Source organism: Nuphar pumila, chromosome 10 (assembly GCF_984573655.1).
Source record: "Nuphar pumila chromosome 10, dmNupPumi1.hap1.1, whole genome shotgun sequence".
In the NCBI taxonomy this organism is placed as follows: domain Eukaryota; kingdom Viridiplantae; phylum Streptophyta; class Magnoliopsida; order Nymphaeales; family Nymphaeaceae; genus Nuphar; species Nuphar pumila.
Window position 1 is genome coordinate 4,397,231 of NC_143258.1, and position 16,545 is coordinate 4,413,775.

General features: G+C 39.2%; 1 protein-coding gene across 1 annotated transcript; it reads right to left on the reverse strand.

Moving 5' to 3' along the window:
- Positions 1 to 8,091: 8,091 nt before the first annotated feature.
- LOC149823305 (receptor-like cytoplasmic kinase 176) lies at positions 8,092 to 12,897 on the reverse strand. The gene is made up of 6 exons (XM_090018772.1): positions 12,551 to 12,897; positions 10,454 to 10,785; positions 10,159 to 10,294; positions 9,376 to 9,518; positions 9,112 to 9,235; positions 8,092 to 8,955 (listed from the first exon to the last, which is right to left on the reverse strand). The coding sequence occupies exons 1-6, from the start codon at positions 12,612 to 12,614 to the stop codon at positions 8,504 to 8,506; spliced, it is 1,251 nt and encodes a 416-aa protein (XP_089874898.1). The 5' UTR covers positions 12,615 to 12,897; the 3' UTR covers positions 8,092 to 8,503.
- Positions 12,898 to 16,545: the final 3,648 nt, after the last annotated feature.

A 16,545-nucleotide genomic window follows, 5' to 3' on the forward strand; every position in this document is an offset into this window, starting at 1 on the left:
AAATATCTTGCTCACGGGAAAATATCGCGATATTTTCAAATACAAAACACACCGTGATGGGAAAATCGTATACGGAAGGATAAGCCTCGTCACTGGTTTCCACACTTTAAGGCTCTGTTTGGGAACCCATGTTGGAGTTGCAAGGAGTCGGAGGAAAAATAGAACTGAATGAATTCAAGAAAAATGGATTTAGAAGTTGTGGACTCCCTCTTTTGTTTGGAAGCATAAATAACTCCTTCAAGGAACCTCACCATGTTTGGGATCCGTACAGCATGGTGTTTGGGTAGGTCTAGGGCATATAAATTAGGCCTAAGCTAGGCTCGAAATAGACTCAGCTAGGGCCCACTCATGTATATATATATATATATATATATATGAGAACTGAACATATTAGACCCACTTTTCTGGTTTCTTTCCATACTTTGAAATGTTTTATGATAGATCTAAACTGTTAGATATGTTTAGTATGCTTGATTTAGTGGAAATAAACTCTTGAGTCATATTTTTTTCGACGAAGAAAAGTATTTTTATGAGCCTGGAAAAATTGATGCCTTGGTAGCCAATGATTTTGGATCACCCAAAAAAACTATATACAAGGTAGATTCAGGTGATCCAAACGCATGTTCCCACTAAACAAAGCCTATAAATCACATATATGGTGTTAGATGTGAGAAAAAAATACCAAAAAACTATGATTTTGAGGAAAGAGAATGGGACAGAACAAGAAAGTGGGCAGAACCAGCACATTACTCTACATATACACATATATATTATGTATGTATAACATAAAAATATATCTTCTATATATAATATAATAAGCTCGACCTGATCCGATTAAACCTACGAGCATAATGGGCGAGTCATGAGCCAAGATTCTCTCAACAAGCCCATCCACAACCCATCAATTTATGGGCTAAGCTTTGGCTAGGCTGGTCAACAACTCAATTGACCCAGTCCATTAGGGTAAGCTCATTGTCCACCCCTAGTTGTTATTAACCTCTTTACTGCATCATTATTGCATTTAATAATGAGGTAAAATAGGTGAATATAAGATTTACTAAGATAAACAGGGTAAAAAAATTTGAACCATTAGACAAATAGGAGTCCAAATGAATATTTTGGAGATGGAGTTGGCTGATTCTCAGCAAAAAATCTCACCTCCCTCCAACTCCTCCCAAATGTCAACTAATTACCCATATCCAGTGTCCCATCATATAATTGTCTCCGATTACATCCCAACTCTGCTGACAAGCTCCAAACAAAACCTAAATCTTTCACTAAAATTCATGCTCAGTTCAGGCTGGTGTTCTGATTCTCAGTCGAAAATCTCACCTCCCTCCAACTCCCAAACGCCAGCCAATTACCCATATCTAGTGTCACATCATATAATTGTCTCCGATTACATCCCCACTCCTCCGATGACAAACTCTAAACAAAACCTAAATCTTTCACTTACATTCATGCTCTGTTCAGGCTGGTGTTCGCTGATTCTCAGTCGAAGATCTCACCTCCCTCCAACTCCCAAACATCAGCCAATTACCCATATCCAGTGTCACATCATATAATTGTCTCCGATTACATCCCCACTCCTCCGATGACAAACTCTAAACAAAACCTAAATCTTTCACTTACATTCATGCTCTGTTCAGGCTGGTGTTCGCTGATTCTCAGTCGAAGATCTCACCTCCCTCCAACTCCCAAACATCAGCCAATTACCCATATCCAGTGTCACATCATATAATTGTCTCTGATTACATCCCCACTCCTCCGATGACAAACTCTAAACAAAACCTAAATCTTTCACTTACATTCATGCTCTGTTCAGGCTGGTGTTCGCTGATTCTCAGTCGAAAATCTCACCTCCCTCCAACTCCCAAACATCAGCAAATTACCCATATCCAGTGTCACATCATATAATTGTCTCTGATTACATCCCAACTCCTCTGATGACAAACTCTAAACAAAACCTAAATCTTTCACTTACATTCATGCTTTGTTCAGGCTGGTGTTCGCTGATTCTCAGTCGAAAATCTCACCTCCCTCCAACTCCCAAACATCAGCAAATTACCCATATCCAATGTCACATCATATAATTGTCTCCGATTACATCCCAACTCCTCTGATGACAAACTCTAAACAAAACCTAAATCTTTCACTTACATTCATGCTCTGTTCAGGCTGGTGTTGGCTGACTCTCAGTCGAAAATCTCACCTCCCTCCAACTCCCAAACATCAGCCAATTACCCATATCCAGTGTCACATCATATAATTGTCTCCATTACATCTCAACTTCTCCGATGACAAGCTCCAAACAGAACCTAAATCATTCACTTACATTCATGCTCTGTTCAGGCTGGTGTCGGAGTTGGTTGATTCTCAGTCAGAAAATCTCACCTTCCTCCAACTCCTCCCAAACGTCAGCCAATTACCCATATCCACTGACACATCATATAATTGTCTTTGATTACATCCCAACTCGTTTGATGACAAGCTCCAAACAAAACCTAAATCCTTCACTTACATTCATGCTCTGTTCAGGATCGTGTTGGAGTTGGAGTTGGTTGATTCTCAGTCGAAAATCTCACCTTTCTCCAACTCCTCCCAAACGTCAGCCAATTACCCATATCCAGTGTCACATCATATAATTGTCTCCGATTACATCCCAACTCGTTTGATGACAAGCTCCAAACAAAACCTAAATCTTTCACTTACATTCATGCTCTGTTCATGCTGGTGTTGGAGTTGGTACCCAAAGTTGCCATCATCATCTATTTTTTTGGGGTGAGTGAACTTTTATTTGCCAAATCCAAGAGGGGTTGGGAGTTGATCATCCCATCTTCCAAATCCGGCTACACCATAGAGATGATATAGTTACCCAATCCCAAGACTCAATCATTTAAATCAAGGGCAAAAGCGACGGGGTGGGCACACTCAGACTTCACCCACACCCCTCCCCTCTAACCGCAGCCCCGAATCTCTCTCTCTCCCCTTGTCAACTCCCCTTGAAGCCCTGCACTTCGGCATCTATCTGCCGTCTGGTGGCACTAGTGGTGGTGCCAAAAAGTATGCCCTTGCCTTGAGGTCCTCTCTCTCTCTCTCTCTCTCTCTCTCTCTCTCTCTCTCTCTCTCTCTCTTGAAACTTTGTTGGATTGATTCTGGCCATCCGCCATCCAGTGACCTTTGTGCATCACCCCTGGACCTAGTGGTTGGGTCTCCTTTTTCTTCTTCTTTCCAAATTCTCTCTTCTTAATGCTTGATCGGGTCTTGATTTAGGGATTTTACTTGGATTTTTTTCAAACATCATAATGTATTAATAGGGTTTAGCTTTTTTATTTAATTATTTTTTGAAATAGCATTAATGTTTAATTAGATTTTTAAGGTTTTTTGTGTTTTTTCTTTCAATTAGCATTAGGTAATGAATGCTTGTTTTTTTTTTTTTGGGGGGGGGGGGTTATTTGTTTCTTTTTATTTAGCATAAATCTATTATTTCTTTTAGGATTCTGGGTATTGATTTGGATTTTTCTAAATTACATAAATATTAGGGTTTTTATATGATGATTTCTTTTTAATTATCATTAATCATGATTCCATTAATAAATGCTTGATTATGGTTACCAAACCCCTAAATCTTTAATTTTTGTTAAGATTTATGTCTTTTATTTTGATTTTTTAAATGATGTAAACATTTAATTAAGTTTTTTTTAGTTAACATAGATGTTTGTTAGGATTTAAGGTTTTTATTTGTTTTTTTAGGATGGCATACATGTTTAGTTTATGGTTTTAAGTTTTTTTTTTGTGTGTGTTTTTAATTACCATTGGGGATGACTTCATGAATATTATGTGATTCAATTTTGATTAGAATATTGATATCATATTACAATTGTTTTTGCATGAGCTTGGCTTGGCTTGGCTTTTGCAACCCATTGTTCTCATGTTTGGGTATTTTCAACATGTTTTTTTTTGTAAATCCAACTATGTGAATGTGCTTGGCATGGTGAATTTGCTAGGAATCATTTTTTCTATAAAAAATGCAACTTTTGAATGCCTGAAGATTTATGATGATTATGAGCCATTGATTTTAAAGTCTTAAGAAAATTTCATTATTGCATTAAAATTGGATGATTCAAGAGCGGGTTCTTATAAAACTATGCATGTAGAACACATCCTTTTCAAGAGGAAAGAACAAATAATCTATAAAAATGGAAGTTCACACATTAGTTCTTATATTTCTAGTTCTCATGTTCTAGTGACTCTTTCTATATATAGTCACTAAAATATGAGAACTAGAGATATGGGTATTTTCAACACTTTTTTTGCAAATCCAACCGTGTGGATGTGCTAGGTATGGTGATTTTTCTAGGAATCAACAATTGGATCATGTATTTTTTATGAAAGAATATGAGTTTTGAATGCTTGAATATTTATGAAGATTGTGAGCCATTGATTTTAAAGCCTTAAAAAAATCGCATTTATGCATCAAAATTGGACGATTCAAAAGTGGGTTTTTATAAAACCAAACATGGGATCACATTTGTACGGTTAGATTCAAGAGAAAAAAAAATCCATAAAAATCACGGTTCACACATTAGTTCTCATATATATATATATATATATATATATATATATATATATATATATATATATATATATATATATATATATATATATATATATATATATATATATATATATATCCACTTAATCCAAGGCCTGAAAGGGTTTGAGGTGAGGGCAAAGCCGATCCAAAACATTTGTTATTGACTCAGGCCTAGGTATAAGTCTATTTGGCCCCAAACACAGAAAATGGGTTTAATGATTGCTGTGCATGGGTTGAGGAGTCTACTTGACTGCAAGGCTAGATCCACTATAAGAAGGTTTGTACATTGAGTCAATCCCTTGTCAGGATAATTACATTAAAGTCCATCATGCTCCAAACAAATTGGGACGGGTCGGACTCTGGTCAGATATAGGCATTACAGAATCCAACCTTATTGGATATTGCTTAATCAGATGAGAAAAGGTAATACCTAATCCAACTCTAAATCTGATTAATTATTTGGACACATTTTTTATGTGGTCAGGTTCAATAATCCATCTGGATTTGGTTAAACTAGGATTCGAATTTGAATGCAATTCTGCATACTGAATCTGAATCCAAACATTAACCAAATTTGAATGTGATACTAATCATACTAAGTGATGAGGTATTGGATCCGGATTTGGGTCCAGCCATAATTTTCATATAAAAAAATATACTTAGATCCGATAAGAATTACATAAACCAGACCCGGTCCATACCTGGTAAAATAATATTTTCTAAGTTTTTTACATTGAAAAATTGTGGATCTTAATCAGAATTTGGGTCGGACCCGAGTTTGGTATAAATTTTCATAAACCATACCCGACCCATTTAATAATCGAACCTCATGGGTCTGACCCAAATAGTTAATCAGACTCATTTCTTTATAACCAAACCCTGACCCTATAGGATTTGGTATAGGTCGGGATCGGGTCATACCCAATCGGTTGACACCCCTAATTTGTAGATGGGATCTAATGATCTCTGTTGAGGTGTTTGAGAGCTCTCAGACCCCAGAATCTGATGTAGTGTGTGGGATATGATGTGGTGCAAACCCCACATCAGAGGCTTCTCAAACTTGAGACCCCTCACATAAAAGGGGGATGAGCCTGCATTCAGTTGCTGCAAGGCCCACCAATTTCGCTAGGGCTGGACAGTGGGCTGGGCAGCCTGTGGGTGGCCCGTGGCTCAGCCTGAATAGGCCAGACCTGGGCCTAGTTTTCGAAAGAAGGCTCGACTTGGGTCGGGTTAGACTAGCCCGCAGGCTAATAGGCTGGATATATGTGTGTGTGTGATTCCAAAAACAAATCAATCTTGAATCTCATTTATTTTATATGTATTTTTCTTATTTTTTATTAAAAAAAAAAGCCTATGCATTGAAAGAAATGAAGCAGGAATATCGTGAATACAAGATGACTTGTAACCCGGCCCGGCCCAACCCATTTTGAATTAGGCTCATGGTTCAAATGGGCATTCTGTGAGCTTTGTATTAGACCCGGACCTGACCCCAACCAGTTCTAGGCCCCATCTGATTGGTCAAGGGATCGGGCTTGACCAGGTCCAGTCCATCAACGGCCCGATCAAACCCATCCACTAACTGGGTCAGGCCAGCTCAGCCTGCCCATTGTCCAGCCCTAAATGTCGCCATGGGATTGGTCCCATCGACACAGATGATGAGTTAGGTTGTCATTTGATCCCAATTCAATAATTTGTGAATCTGGGTCCATCAAGTTAAACAATCTTGTTTAGACATTATCAAAACCTGACTAGAGTTAGTAAACCAGATCCGAGTAGACCTCTTAACTGGTTCAGTTAAATCTTTTGGAGCAAAATTCCTTCAAAAATCCCAATCATCAATTTTTGGCAGTCACCTTCCAAATACTCATATCATTCAGAAAATGTGAGATGTGGACCCCCTGACAACCCCATAATACCAGCCATCAATCTCAAGATAAAAAGGGAAAGCCATCCAACAAAGCAACGTCCAAAACTTAAACTTGGCTTGTGAGTTGTGAATGCCAGAGAACCGACAACCCTTCTTCATAAAAAATGGAGATGGAGAAATTGGTGACAATGAAGTTGAGCCAATCCAAACCCAATAATTGCTCCAAAACAGATGAAACCATGGCTACTGAAAGCTTTTTTGAAACTTAAAAGTTGAGTTTGGATTCATGAAATTACACTATTTTAACAGTTTGGAAGCTTTATGAGAAGCTCGCTTCCAAGAAATGGATTTTTTTTTTATGATTTATAACCCAAAAAAAATACACCCAACACGAAAACCTGTTGCACTGGCTCAGCATGTCATACCTACGGTTATCGTACCTACGGTTATCATACTTACGGTTATCGTACCAGCAGCGTAAAACTGTACCAGCAGCGTAAAACTCCGAAGCTAGGACCCCCACCCCAGATCCTATTCTGGGCATTAGCTTGCGCATAGGAGAGATGCCCATGGGATTGAAACCTTGATCGCCAGTCTACCGGCTAAGGCCCAAGACCACTATGCCAACCCCCCTTGGATGTAAGAAATGGAAAGCTTGATTATCTTGGTATGAAAATAAACTTCATTAATATTGAAAACGGTTTTTCATGTTAAATGAATTGTACATTTAAAAAAAGATTTTATTATAAAATACAATGATGAATATTTTCATAAAAAAATGAAAATTTATTTTATACAAAATGAGATTTTAACAAATGCTTTATGTTACTTCTTTTCTCATTCTACTTCTCAAATACTTAAGGGTTCACACACATCAAGGCATTTCCTATACACTGCTGCCTCAACCGCTTCTAGTTATTATCTCAACTACAGAGTATAGAACTCTCTCTCTCTCTCTCTCTCTCTCTCTCTCTCTCTCTCTCTCCTTTAAACCAGAAACAGGCCCTTAAAGCAAGGAAAGAACCTTATGATTCCTTCATAACATAGACAATAATGAACATTTTAGAGACACCAAAACCCAAGGTTACCAGACTAAAAAGCAAAAGCTGGAAACAAAACAAAATGAGAAAAGGATGAGAGAAGCCACATATTTTAAAATTTGTAAGATGCCAGAAATGAGAAATCAATTTAAAAGCAAAATAAAAAAAAGGGAAGTGATAAAAGATCAAATGAGAACCAAAATACTAATAAAAGGAGAAGAGAATAAAAACTAAAATAAAAATGACTTATTAAATTTTGTGATTTAATAGTGTAAAAATTAAATTCTTCTCCGAATCTAAAAATAATGGTTGTCAATTTGAAGAAACTATATGAGAAGTGTATTGGAAGCCTTAAAAGAAGCACATGAACAACATGAAAAAAAGCATGAGAAGTGAATAGGAAGTATGTATGGAAACAAGAAAGAAACATGTGAGAAGCATAGGAAAAGAGTACGAAAATCGAGATTTCTATCAAGTTTCAGAACCGAAGAGTTTCGCGCTTCTGAAACAAGTTTCAGAGAAGGGTGCTTCTCACCTATCTACGAAAATCCCGGTAACTCGGACAAAACCATACAAAAGAGGATCAATGCTGCTAAGACAGATTATAAGATTACACACAAGGGAAGCAGCTACAAAAGAAATGAACAGAAACCCCCATGAGCCAACTAAAGGAGTCGTCACAACAGAACTCTCAAATCTCCTCTTCGCACAATTTCAGGCCCAAGGTACAAAAAGAAATCCCCACATCAAGATTCCTATGCACTACTCCTGTGATCGTTCTCCCTAAGCACTACTCCATGGATCAATTTCCAGATCTACCAACAACTGACTTTGGAGATGTACATCAAGAACCAGCCATAAGCCATCTAACATAACTGTCGCCGGAGGCATTCCGGATCCCGGCAACTAGGGGAGGTTCTGCACATATATTACAGGAACGTAAAACTACAACAGCACAGTATGTCATTCTGTAAACGTCAAGTGTCGCCTTCCTATCTCTTATGAATACAGTGGTGAATCTGAAGGTCTAGGGTGTGGAACTCTGTTGCCATTCATGACATCAGACCATCGACGGTTCTTTTGAACCACTGGTGTGTTGTGGTGCCGTCCTCTGCTCTGCTCTGACTGAGGGTCTTTGGCCATTATTAGCTCCTGCAACTGCTCTAGCTCCACCACAACATTAGCCATGGTAGGCCTCAACCTTGGGTCTGCAGAGAGGCACCGGAGTGCAAGTGCAGAAGCTTTCTGAATTTCCTCCGTGGAATACTGGCCTTCCAGCCGGCCATCCAAAACACGGAATAGCCTGCGCTTGTTGTTCAAGTAAGGTTTTGCCCACTCCACAAGGTTGTGCTCCCCAGAAGGCCGGTTCTTGTCCACTGCACGTCGCCCAGATAGCATTTCTAACATGACGACTCCAAAGCTGTATACATCACTCTTCGCAGATAAATGTCCTTGAAAATTAGATAAAAGAAGTGTATCAGCAGAATACGTAAAAGCTCTCTCTCTCTCTCTCTCTCTCTCTCTCTCTCTCTCTCTCTCTCTCTCTCTCTCTCTCTCTCTCTCTCTCTCTCGTGTGCACATGCATGCATCAAAAAACTACATGATACCTGTGGCAAGGTATTCAGGAGCTGCATATCCATATGTCCCCATAACCCTTGTCGAGACGTGCGTCCTACCATCAGTAGGACCATCTTTTGCCAGCCCAAAGTCAGAAAGCTTGGCATTGTAGTTCTGTACAAAACCACAAACAAGCAAAGCAAAAATAAGACACAATAACCAGGGAAAGGCTATACAAGCACATTAAAGTCCCCCGGTAAACCAACATACACTTAAATGATTGAGCATGATAATACAGATACAGTAGTTCATACCGAATCCAACAACACATTTGATGTCTTAAAATCGCGATAAATCACTTTTGTTTGAGCACCATGCAGAAAGGCAAGCCCCTTTGCGGCCCCTAGAGCAACTTTTATCCGAAGATGCCAAGAAAGTGGTTGGAAGTATGTGCCCCCTGAACACACATGAACAGAACAACATGGTAAGTTTAGGCTGTGTTTGCATGGCAGCACAAATGCCATGCAGGCAAACCAGTGAGGCATTTGTCTTGGACATGCCAGTCACACCCCACGACCATGCAGCGCCTTATAAAGTGCCTGCACAGGAAGCGTTTTGTTCTGTGATGAACACCGAGCGCCTGCTTATCAAACACAGGACAATGCCCGGGCAGGGACTGGTCGGTCCCCGCATGGGTTGGTCCTGCATATCAAATGCACCCTTAAAAGAAAAATATCTTCCTGCACTGGAAAAGGAAAAGAAAAGGAACATCTGAAACAAAAAACAAAAAAAGAAAACAATGGCAGCATTTGGAGCAGTAAAGAATGAAGTTCATGAATACACACTAAAAATACAGACAAATGAAAACCACTATTTTAGCCTCGGTAAGGCTGGGATATGCATTGTCTTATTTATTAAAGCAAGCTGATCTACACTATGGCATGTAATGTGATCAAGGCTGTAAAGCACTCTCATGTAAAACTTTGAAAACAGAACACAACACTCAAAGCGCTCATTTGCAACCATGCTACAATTACCATTTCATTATACAGAACACACATAGGGTAATATACACTAGATGGTGAGAAGGAACTCACTCCTGAAAAGGTGATTTTCCAAACTTCCTCGAGGCATGAACTCGTAAACGAGCAGTCTTTGATCATCCTCTAGGCAATAACCAATTAGTTTCACCAAATTTGGGTGGGAGAGCTGTCCCAAATAGTTCACCTCTGCCTACAGGTTCTCAAATATAACAAACAGGTAAGCAAACTGAATGATATAAACACTGCATTCACGAAACAAGTCAATAAGCATACAAGTAATTAATTTCTTTTACATGCGGGTTGAAGAATGGCCAACTCATCGCTTTATGAGGAATCATATATCACTCACCAGCCATTCCTTGTGACCCTGAGACCCATCTTGATTAAGTTTCTTCACGGCAATGACCATGCCAGTACCAGGTCGTGACGCCGCCAAAGTATTTTCATCAATCCAACCTTTAAATACAGACCCAAAACCACCTTCTCCCAGCACAGAATCAGGCCGGAAGTTCCTGGTGGCAGCTCTGAGCTCTACAAAGTTAAAGCTCTTCACATTCGATGCTTGCAAGATCTCCCCCTCACTTCTCAGAGTTTGAGGTGCAGTCATAGATCCTGATGAGAACTTGCTCAAATTGCTAATTTCTGGTCCATCCTTGCCAGCATCCTTTGATGAATCAACACCTTTAACACCAAAAATCACAGCATCTGGTGAATATAGCAAGCAGAGAAGAAACGGCAAACAAACACAAATCATCCCCTAAACAAGCCAAACCTAACCATTGAAAGAGAAATAAGAGTAACTTTACCAGGTAAAACAACAAACAAGGTTCCATGTGAAAAGAAAATTCAGCAGAAGATTCGGAAAAATAGAAAAGAAAACAAACAGCTAACATGGTAACACAACAATCAGGATGTCCCACGTGTATTGTAAAGAAAATGTTATTGGTTCTGCGACCTGAAAACCATATCGCAGTAATTTTTCAAAATCAATCTTAAACAGCATGCACACGAGAACATAAACCACATCAGAAATTTTTTATCTCTTAAGGACCATTACCTAGAAACCATAGGCATCAAACACATTCCAACCAACAACCGTTTCACACAAACAACTAAGCTCACAACTGGTAGCAACAAAACATAACCGTCTGCAAGTAGATGTAAACCAAAAGATTTCCCATGTAGCTGAGCAAAGTCCATGACAAAATGAACAACATCTAACACCATTCCACCAACTTCCAAATTCGTGCAGTGTTCAGAGAACCACTCAGAATTAACCACAAAATTGATAAAGATACAACTAAGAAGGATCAACAAGGAACTAAAGTTTCAAGGGAATGAGGAAATTTAAAACGAAATCAAAGAAAAATACATTCCAACTACAAGCGTTTTCTTTTCAAGCAGCAACGTAAATCCTCAATGAGTGCAAAATATCCGATAGCTACACGAAATCAAGGAAAAGAAAACCGAGGGTTTCCTCGATGGATTAACCAAGAATCCCAAGAAAGCACACGTTTGGAAAAGAACTTTCAGTAAAGCATACAGCAGAGCGAAATTCACAAAAGTTAGTCGCGATCAAGCCAAGGGAAAAATGCGTTCCTTCATAAACATACAAAAAGTCTCAAAAAACGGATTTTGAGATAAGAATTTCACTCAAAACCCAAAATCGATGCATAATTTCAAAAGATCCACGCATAAACAACCATCATACCCTAAAATTTCGGCCCAAATTTCCAAAAACTACACGAAATTCACCTCTCGATCCTATACTCACGCAAGAACCCTAAATTTAGGTAAGAATCCAACGAGAACGAGGCACCAGGCACGCATTTCCAAGCACGGTTTTCACTAAAACCCGTCGAAGTCATTGAAAAATCTTCCAGAGACACTCCCAAGCAAGATTTTCACTAAAATCCATGAAAAATCTTCCAGAGACGTTTCCAAGCTCGATTTCCGCTAAAACCAGTCAAAATCAGGGAAAATCTTCCAGATACCACACGAAACCAATCAAGCGAAAGAAAAGACAAAGAGAAACAGAAAAAGAAAAAATCCTAAGAAAACGACGGTGGAGAAAAAAATGGGAAATCTTAACCAGGAACTCGTTTTCAAGCACGATCTCCAAAAAAATCCGCACTTTCTTCCAGAAACCACACAGAACCAAACATCGGACAGAATTTACGAAGAACGCCGTTTCCAAGCACGATTCCCACTAAAACCCGTCAAAATACAGGAAAATCTTCAAGAGATCACACGAAACCAATCAGGTAAAAGTAAAAAAACGGAAAATCTTAACCAGGAGCTCGTTTTCAAGCACGGTCTCCAAAAAAAACCGGCCAAAAATCCGCAATTTCTTCCAGAAATCACACGGAACCAAACATCGGAGAGAAAAAAATCGAAGAGAAACCCAAACTCTTTCCCTACCTCCAGCTCCGGAGCAGCGAATTACCTGTTGCCGGGACGCTATTGATCGGGCTCTCCGCCTTGATCCTCGCACTCCAGCAATTCCCCATCGCCGATCCACCACCACAAGAAAAAATAAGAACCACCACCGACCGCAGAAAATCTAGGGTTTGTCTTGAGTGGTGTGAAAGAAGAAGAAGAAGAAGAAGAAGAAGAAGAGGGCGGACGAGATCCGTGAAGAGCAAAAGGAGAGAGAGAGAGAGAGAGAGAGAGAGAGAGAGAGAGCGAGAGCTCACAGGCCACCGCCCTCCCAGTGGGGCTTTAACGGTCAGAGATCGCAGTGGGGTCTGTATCGGACGGCCCAGAATCGATCTCGTCGTTGCTTCTCGCAGACGTAGGACGGTAAGAGGGAGCGAGAAAAGAGGGATTTTTTTTCTTTTTTTTTTCTTAAATGATTTTGGCAGAGACTAGGCAGTTGACTGGGTGATGCCACTGATGGTGGCCGCGATCTACGTCATCTTATCCAAAAAATATCCGTTCCGCCCTTAAATTTTGTTCCTTTTGTAGATACTACCCTAATGTTTAAGTATTTACAGAAAAGCACAATAGCCTTATCAGGAAAATACCAACATATTTAATTATTTACACTTAGTTTTTTATTTTATAAGCAAGTGGGGTTATTCAAACTCCAACCAGTCATACAACTAGTATGATATTTAACTATTTAATAATTTAGTTTTTTATTTTATTGGCAAGCTAGAGTTAATCAGACTCCAACCAGTTATACAACTATACCATTGGGTTTTGAACCTGCAAAGTCCCAACACAAGGTGACTTGAACAGGTTGAACAACCATGACTCTCGATCGGCTCAAACTAAAAACCTTTAATTTTTAAAAATGTTCTTAATTTTTTTTAAAATTGCATTTGAACTTATGCCGCTTCCAAAGATGACCAATGCTTTATCCACTAAGTTAAAGCCGCTATGATTATGAACAAAATAGATAGATCTATAAATTTTTTTTTTATATATAAACTATGTGAATCGAGCTTAATTGAGCTTATTTGAGCTGGACTGCCGGTTCAAACTCGGTTCATTTATGTGTTTCGACCCTGAAACCTTATTCAAGCTCGATTCATTTATTTTTCAAACGAGTTAGAGCCAAGCTTAAACAAGTCAAGCCCGAGCTAGCTAGGCTCATTGTACATTCCTATGTGCCCACCTTGACCCAAAAACACTCTAATCGAGGAAGGACCAGGGTGGCAGTGCCCACCCTGATCTTTTATGTGCTCTCTAACTCTTTCTCAACCCAAAACCCCCCAATAAAGGGGTAAAAGTTAAGTCACCCCTGCTCTTTGGGAGTAGGTCACGAGCTGACTTGTTTTTAAAAAAAAAATGTGTTTTAGGCATTATTTAAAGCTTAAGAATTAATATACAAAATATATGTATAATACATATAAATATATGTTTATTTCATGTACAAAACATATATAATATGCATTTTATATATATAATATATCTTTATGTAGGGGTGGCAATCAGGTAGGGTTGGCGGGTCAGCATACCTCAACCGGAACCTGACCCATTTAATAAACGGGTTGGCTGTGGCAAACACGAACCCGACCCGTTTATTAAACAGGTAACCCGACACGACCCACCAACCCGTTTAATAAACGGGTTGGTGGGTTAGCGGGTCGGGTTGGCGGGTGGGTTGGTGGGTCAGGTTCGGGTAAACGGGTTGACCCGCCCGCCTAACCCGTTTATTAAACGGGTCAGCCGGGTTGGCATACTCCTAACACGAACCCGACCCGTTTAATAAATGGGTTAGGCGGGTCAACTCATTTATTAAACGGGTTAGTTTAAGCCAAACCCGAACCCACCTAAGAGGTGGGTTGGTGGGTCGTGTCAAGTTTTGCCACCCCTATCTGTATGTATAATTTTTTTTTCTTGAAAGGCAAGCTGGTGTTAAGCATACCCCACCAATTATTATTCAACTTACCACTGGGGTTTGAACCTGCAACTTCTCACCACAAGACGACATGCACTGACAGCTCCTACAACCACTCGGAGCCCTCGTCCATATAATATATGTATAAATATATAATATAAAAGTATATATAAATAGATAATATGTAAAAATGACCTATACAAGTCAAGCCAATTGAGCTTGCCATGTTGGTGCTCGATCGGCTCATTTACTTAAATGAGCTAGCTAATAGCTTGACTCGCTATACTCAGTTTATGAGTCAATCCTAGCCAAGCCAAATGACAAGTTGTTCATGTCATTTCCTAGCCTTAGAATTTGTGCCCACCCTAGTTCAGATTCCTATCTCCGCCCCTCCTTGATTGCCCACCAAGTACGATTCTTGGTTCTGACTAGGGATGCAAACAGGTTAGATTTTGAATGAAGGTTTTGCAATTTTTTGCTGTTTGGATTGGATTTTGATCTGAATTCTCATGTATTTAGCTGTTTTAGATTCGAACCCCTTGCATCCCTAGTTTTGAACTCATATGTCTTGGGTCGCGCCATCGAACATGCTTTGCCACGTTAGATGCGCTGACGTGTGCGGTTAATATTTTAATATTATTTTAATAAAATTATATTTTAACATTAAATTAACAAAAATATTTTTTTTACTGATGACAAGTGCTCAAGTTGTCAGCTTTTTGAAAAAAATTAAAAAGTTTAGAACTAACCTTATCATGTCGGCACTTCTGGATACATAATTGCACAAATTATGCTTTAATATTCTTTGTTAAGAGAGCTTTTTTTTACTTTGAAGTATAAGGATATTACGTCAGGTGCAATGGGGTCGCACGATTTTAGTGTGCTGCTACACTTGATCGCCCTCCGTCCCACAACTGACAGGCCCTATCTCCAAGATGAAGGGTGATCGGGAACAGAACACTAAAAGTGTGCAATCACATTGTACCTGATATTTTTTCATGAATTTCAGCCTCATGTTTTTCTCAATACAAGAAAAGGATGTTAGATAAGTATGAAAGCTCTGCGACAGTTGCTGCCTCATTGCTTCCCATGAGTACAATGCAAGGCTTTCCTTGTTGGCCCACTTGATTGCAAAGTTTTGTATACCTCTTATATTGCTCATATAATTAGAGATGAGCTGCTTGTGGTTTGGCTTACACTCGCATACATGACTCATTCGGACTCTTTGTGAGCTCTAGCTCGGCTCGAGTTGTCACAAAAATGAGCCAAGCTTGAATACATCACATTCAGTTTGTTCGGCTGGGCTCGCTTACCGGCCTACATATAACCATTTTAATGTGTCCACTTGCTAGATTTTTGCTTGTATTCAACCAAATCGTGTTGGATTAGATTCCATAATTACATTCAACTTAAATTTGCGCACCCTAAAAGGGTTTAGCATAGTGGGATGAGACCTAGGCCGCAAGGCAGGTGGTCTAGGTTCAAATCTCATGGGCATCACACCTTGCGCAAGCCAAAGCGTGGCGACTCCCTGAGGGCAAGGGGTAAGCTCATAAAGTTTTACACTACCAAAACAACGACCCAAAGTACAGCAGTCAAAGCCAGCACACTTAGGTCTCTGATCTTGGGAGTGGTTTCTCCGTGTAAATATACAAAAAAAGTTAAATTTACATGCAAAAATAAAAAATAAAAAATAAAAAATAAAAAAGATCTGATCATAATCCAGATACCAAGCTTGAAATCCAATAAATACTCAAACTGGTTCCAAGGTCCAATTAGCATGCAAAGAGTTGAATATTGTTAAGATTAGAACCCATATCCAAATCCCAAACTAGTTAGATCTTGGCATCATTAAGATCCAAACGCAAATCTCAGATCCAATATTCAAATTATTTAGATCCCAACTCAACGCATTATATTCAGACCATTAGTTTGAATCGTGTTGAAGATCCAAATGAGCAATTCAGATATATTCTGTAAATAATTTTGAATTCTCACATGTATCCAAAAGATGGAGTTAGAAGCAAGGACTTAATTGGATTTAAATTCAGATTCAGAGTAGGATAGCTAATATCAAATCTGGATCTTAGTAA